Here is a 5867-nt window from a genome sequence, read left to right as displayed (position 1 = left end):
CTTTTATTTTAATTACAAAAAATCCACTTAAAGATGTGTCCACTTGTCGCTGAAAACGAGTTTAAGAACCCGTCACTTATGCATTTTTCGATATATATGCGTTTTACTTAATCTTCAGCATTATGAGTAGATTGCTCGTATTTTTATGGAGAACGGTAGATTGAGCGTCACTGGCGCCATCTGACATGGAAAAGTAGCCAACTCCCAGATTTTGTTGCAAGCAAAGCATAACAGGAAGAATTTGACATTTGCTTTGGCTAAGGCATAGACGTTTGCGGCAGGGATGCACCTTAACGTTAAGCTATTTGTTTATCAAAAAATTTCCACCGTTTTCGTTGAAACACTTCGAAATATTATCGATAAAAAAATTATCAAGATAAATTGTATTCGTTTTTAACAGAAACGAAAAGCTTTCGTTAACGTTAAAAACGTTAACAAAAACGTGATACTTTATGTTTGAATTGTGCTGACAATGCTATAGCCATGGTGAAGCCGTAAGGTGGTAACAGCGAGCGGACATACACACAAACTCGGTGTAATTTGTTTGTGTAATTCGTTGGTGGTAATGTCAAAAATACTCTGAGAAATGTTCGTACTGTCAAAATTCATGAGAAAAGTTGCAATCAGCTTGGCTAATGCTTTCACCTTAATGACTCCGCCATCAATCAGCTTTGCCAGCATAGTTTAAAATTAATAATCAACATAAACGATTTGATTTCGTTTTGATATGGCAGAAAACGAAACAAAATCATTTCGTTAATTTGACGTTCTCAACGTCAATAAACGAAACGAAATGACTTTGTTTCGTTTATTAACGTTAATTATCGTAACGAAATGATATCGGTTCGTTGGTTAAGATGCCTGGTTTGCGGGAAGCTTTATACCCGTTAGACCTAGTTTACACATGCCGACATTATTTTCATTTTTATACTTAGCTCATAATCGTTAATTATATAGCTAGATTTCCCATACAAATATTTTCCTTCGATAATCTATAATTATGAATAAATTTTGGAGATGCGGATTTTTTTTCATATGATATAGTTCATTACAGTTTTGATTTTTGCTGTACTATAAAAGATGTTAAATACCATTGTCCTATTTTTTTATTTAAATAAATGACTGAAATGCATGAATGAAAAAAAGTTCCATCTCTAGGGTGTAATCTCTAATTGTAATCACAAAAACAAATATAAACGTTAAAATTTTACAGAAAATAATCTAGTTCCTAGGGATAGAACATTTGTAAACTCGTAAATTATCTATTGACGATTTATTGTAAATTAGAGCATGTGTAAATGCGGTCTTACTTTGCTTCACACGTTCCCGCTCACCAATCCAGTGGCGTAGATAGCCTTGAAATATGGGGGTATAGCGAATGTGCAGTGACGTAATGAGAATTTCAGTGCAATAATACATAGGAAATCAGTCTTTGCATTTTGGTTTAATATTAGTCAGCAATTTGTTTATTATTATAAAAAGTAAAACTTGCATTTCCACGTGTAATTAACACGCCTCTCGGTCTATTACAACATTTTAGAGTTAGGGAGTTAGGGAGTTAGATTAGCACGCAACTTAACGAGCACTCACCATCAAACACTATTTACGAACTAATAGTTTTCGGTATGAATTATTAAATTTGTTAAACAGTTTTTTAATTAATTAAGTTAAAAACGGAACATTGAGCAGAACGTTGATCATTTTTTGAGACTAAGCCTGAATATACATACACATACATATATACATTACCCACTCCGATGGGAGGGATCCCCGCCCCCTATATACGCTACTGCACCAATCGAATAAAAAATGTTCCCTGCAATTTGTATTTCTATATGAACTGGGAAAAAAGGAGCCGGTGTGATTTCTAAGACCCTGGCAAAATTTACATAGTTACAACCATATTTTACATAGCCATATTTATAGACATTTGCTTTGATGCCTTTACCCAAGAAATGTGATAGTTTCATAAAACAGAAGAAAATTTCAAAAAAACTAATACAAATTTCACCATCAATAAGTCATTTAGTAAAACATTCCAAAACCAAAAATTTTATTTCCAAAAAGATAGTGGCGCATATTCATAGTCGAAATAAAATAGGTTTTAAATTTAGTTGCAGCCTTTTTGACAGATAGCTCATAAAAAATTATGTCAAAAATGACCATATGGATCAATTTCTTGTTGCATTTGCATGTTAAATTTCTATCCGTATCTGGATCACGCTTCATTGGAGCGTAACAATTAACCACTTATGCGCCAATTACACGACTCAAGTCTCCTTGTGCCAATCAGCAATTTGCACAAGGATTTGCCCGGTGTGTGCACTGGTTGCGCTATTTGCACATGCTTTTTTCTTCGTGTGTGGTGAATGTTATACAGTAGTGATGGACGATATGGCGATTTTGAACTAGCAGTGAAAATAGATATGGCTATTTTTGAATATCGGCTATTTTTTATAGCTATAGCGATCGCTTTATTTCAACAAGCGATTCCATACAGAAGAGCGATTTTGAGCTATCAGTGAATATAGGTATGGCTATTTTTTACAGCTATGGCTATTTTTTACAGCTATGGCGATCGCTTTAATTTATCTTTAATAAGCGAATCTGCAATTATTTGTATACTTGTATATAAAAAATGAATGTTTAAGTCTTTTTACCAGAGTAGATTGAATGTTATACATTAATTTATACTAAATTAAATTTTATTAGAATATATGAACCAAAATTGGAATAAAAAGAAAAAAGTATGTACCTTTAACTGTAAACTAATATAATGTGAAATTCTAATTTTCTGAGATGTTATGATATATATTATTAACTGGCTGACGACAATATGTTCAGACTCGTATTACACTCAATGAGATGAAACTAGCTGAAATAAATGTATATGCATCTTTGTTTTATAAATTTTGTTAATTGAAAATGCTTTGATTTTTAAATGTAAGATGAATCAACCCGAAATAAATCTGTATATATAACACCATAAAAACATGATTTATTTACTATATTATACTACACCGATGTATTCAGAAATACTCCGTATGAATTTATTCTGAAAGTTGTATTTGGCTGCATAAATTTGTACAGTAAAGTGAATCAATTTTTAATGAAAAATACAGGGGAAAATATAGCAAATTCTTCAAACTATTACAAAAATATTCTTTAGCAGAAAATTAGCCACCCACTGCAGTGCCCTAGAAATTAGCCGGAGAATTCAACCATATACAAACCATATGACAAATCTTGAATTGCATTCTCCCAAAAACCTTAAATTTTGAGTTAATCTGTTTACAATAAGACGAGTGATATATGTTTCTATAATTTTTTAATTTTACCATCAAAAACACAAATTTTATAAAACTGTTAACGGCTAGAAGTATGAACTTATGAATAACACAGGCAATCAATCTTAGGCCAAGTCTAAAGACCCATGTCTATTTGGCATCACATAGTGTAATTAAAAACAAAAAAAATTCAGTCATTCCATTTCTTTTATACATTTCATGAAATTAAAGTTTTAAAATTAACTTATATTGCTTGTTTAATATTTTGACAAATATTAATTATTTTATTATAAATACTTAAATATAAAATCAAAATATAACGAATTTTATATTTTATGATTGGCGTTTAAAAAGATAAGCATTTTAGCCTTTTCATCATCTAAGCGCATTCTTCTCTCGCTTAAAATAAGGCCGGCTTGAGAAAAAAGTCTTTCACAGGGAACCGATGTTCCTAAACACCCCAACTTTTCGCGAGCTATAGGAGATAGATTGGGATACTTGTAATTGTTTTTCTGCCACCATAAAAAAGGATCAGCTTTTCGTGCAATTACAGTTTCTTCTATATACCTCTGCACTTCGATAATTGCTCTTGAATGAGTTGTGCCTTGCGGTCTCTTTGATCTTTGCGTTGATTATTTTTGAGTTCGATCTTTCGCTTGTTTGTAAAAATTACCCAAACCACGTGGCTGCTTTTCTAGCCGACTTCACAATGTCGTCGTTCTAGTTGTTGCACAAGTTTGCTTTGTTCCGCTCGCTGTTTCGGAAAGTAAAGCACACAGATGAGCAATGATGAACGATATCTCACTATCGATGATTGCATCGCTGCTATTAGTATTAGAATTCCATGCTGAAGGAAAATCGCCAATCGCTATAATCGCTATAATCGCTATTGGCGATATTCTGCCAGAGGTGATTGTCATTTAAAAGAATCGAATGAAGGAAAATAGCCAATCACTGATATATTTGGATTGCAATAGCCATAGCTATTAGCGATTTTTCAATAGCGGCGATGCAATCACCAATAGCGAAATATCGAGCCATCACTATTATACAGTTTACCTGTGGTTTCTGATAACATAACATCGCTTAAAAATTTTATTATCGAAGGCGTAAAGACCATCTCTAGCTTGTACCAGGAATTCAATAAAAGTGAAAAAGCGTAATTATAAATAAAATGGAAAATAAACGCTTCTGGTGCGAGTTTTTCGACTTGTATCGTGAATTACCAGCACTGTGGAAAATAAAGAGTGCTGATTACAGCAATAGAACGCTAAAAAGCAGCAGCTACCAAAAGATGGTAGAAAAATTGAAGGAAATATACCCGGAGGCAAATAGAGAAATGGCAGTAAAAAAAATTAACAGTTTTCGCACCACATATCGTAAAGAGCTTAAGAAAGTAAAAGATAGCCAAAAGTTAGGTGCTGGGACTGATGATATATACGAGCCCATCCTTTGGTATTATGATAAATTGTCGTTTTTGGAAGACCAGGAGGAGTGCATAGAAGGAACATCTACAATGGATATAAAAAAAGAAGAGCACGTAAGAAGAAATATTAAGAAATAGAGTAATCTACATACAAATCTTGGTAAATTTTCTCTTATTTCAGAAAATGCATATAAAGAAAAAAAAGCTGTCAGAAGAAGACCAGCTGATACAATTAGCTTGTAGCAAACTACAATCAAACGGGAACAGCAACTGTGACTTTGATATGCTGGGAAAATCTTGGGCATTGCAATATCAAGAAATGGACGAACAGCAGAAAGTGATTGCGCGTAAACTTATTTCAGATATATTGTACCACGGATGCATGGGTACTCTCCAAAAAAACCATGCTTTAGAAATATAGGATTTCCTATTTACGTCTTCACGTCAGCCACCTATTTATCAATCAACAGAATCTTCATCTGAATTTATTGTGACACAAAATATGCTCGACTTTTCGGATCAGGAGGTACCAATGACTAGTAATTCTGAAGCGTTCTCCAATCGACGTGGTAGTGATATTCAATGCTTTTATGAGAGCTTCAGTGAGGAATATTAAATCAAACCAATTTTAAAGTTATTATATTAAACTAAAAGTACAAAGTGAATTATAAGTATTCAGTCATTGTTTTCTTTGCCAAGTGGAATCTATATCATTTATTATTTATTTAAGAAGTGCATTATCATTCAAATGATAATGACAATTCAAGCGAAAATATCTTTTCTTTATTTGCTAATCCAAAAAGTGCATTATTATTCACATGTTAAATCAATAAAAGTATCTTTCTAATTTAAAGTAAGGCGATGTTGCACTTTTACTTTTGCAAATTGGAGGCGGTAAACCGGTGTTATGTTTCGGCGGCTTTGGTAAATGTCGTAATTTGTTTATAACTTATAGGGAATCCACTATGAGCAATGGCAGGTTATTGTCGATGGAGGCGTTTGTGCATTCGTACTCGAACATTTGTGCCTTCTTCTTGTTAATGTTGTTAAAAGCGAAAGTTTTCAATGTGGGATTACCATAGTAATCTGGGTAGTCCATATTGATTGTCATCTCTGGCACTGGCTCACAACTATCTACATATTGTCCACGAATT

The 5867-nt window shown here is 33.0% G+C and overlaps 1 protein-coding gene across 1 annotated transcript; it reads left to right on the top strand.

The window, feature by feature from the left end:
- Positions 1 to 4407: 4407 nt before the first annotated feature.
- LOC137237171 (uncharacterized) lies at positions 4408 to 5564 on the top strand. The gene is made up of 2 exons (XM_067760500.1): positions 4408 to 4827; positions 4895 to 5564. Exons 1-2 carry the CDS (start codon positions 4462 to 4464, stop codon positions 5132 to 5134), a joined length of 606 nt encoding a protein of 201 aa, XP_067616601.1. The 5' UTR covers positions 4408 to 4461; the 3' UTR covers positions 5135 to 5564.
- Positions 5565 to 5867: the final 303 nt, after the last annotated feature.

The sequence above is a fragment of the Eurosta solidaginis genome, chromosome 1, assembly GCF_040869045.1.
Source record: "Eurosta solidaginis isolate ZX-2024a chromosome 1, ASM4086904v1, whole genome shotgun sequence".
Classification (NCBI taxonomy): domain Eukaryota; kingdom Metazoa; phylum Arthropoda; class Insecta; order Diptera; family Tephritidae; genus Eurosta; species Eurosta solidaginis.
Note: the sequence above shows the minus strand (reverse complement) of the source record. Positions and strands in the feature narration are given on the sequence as shown.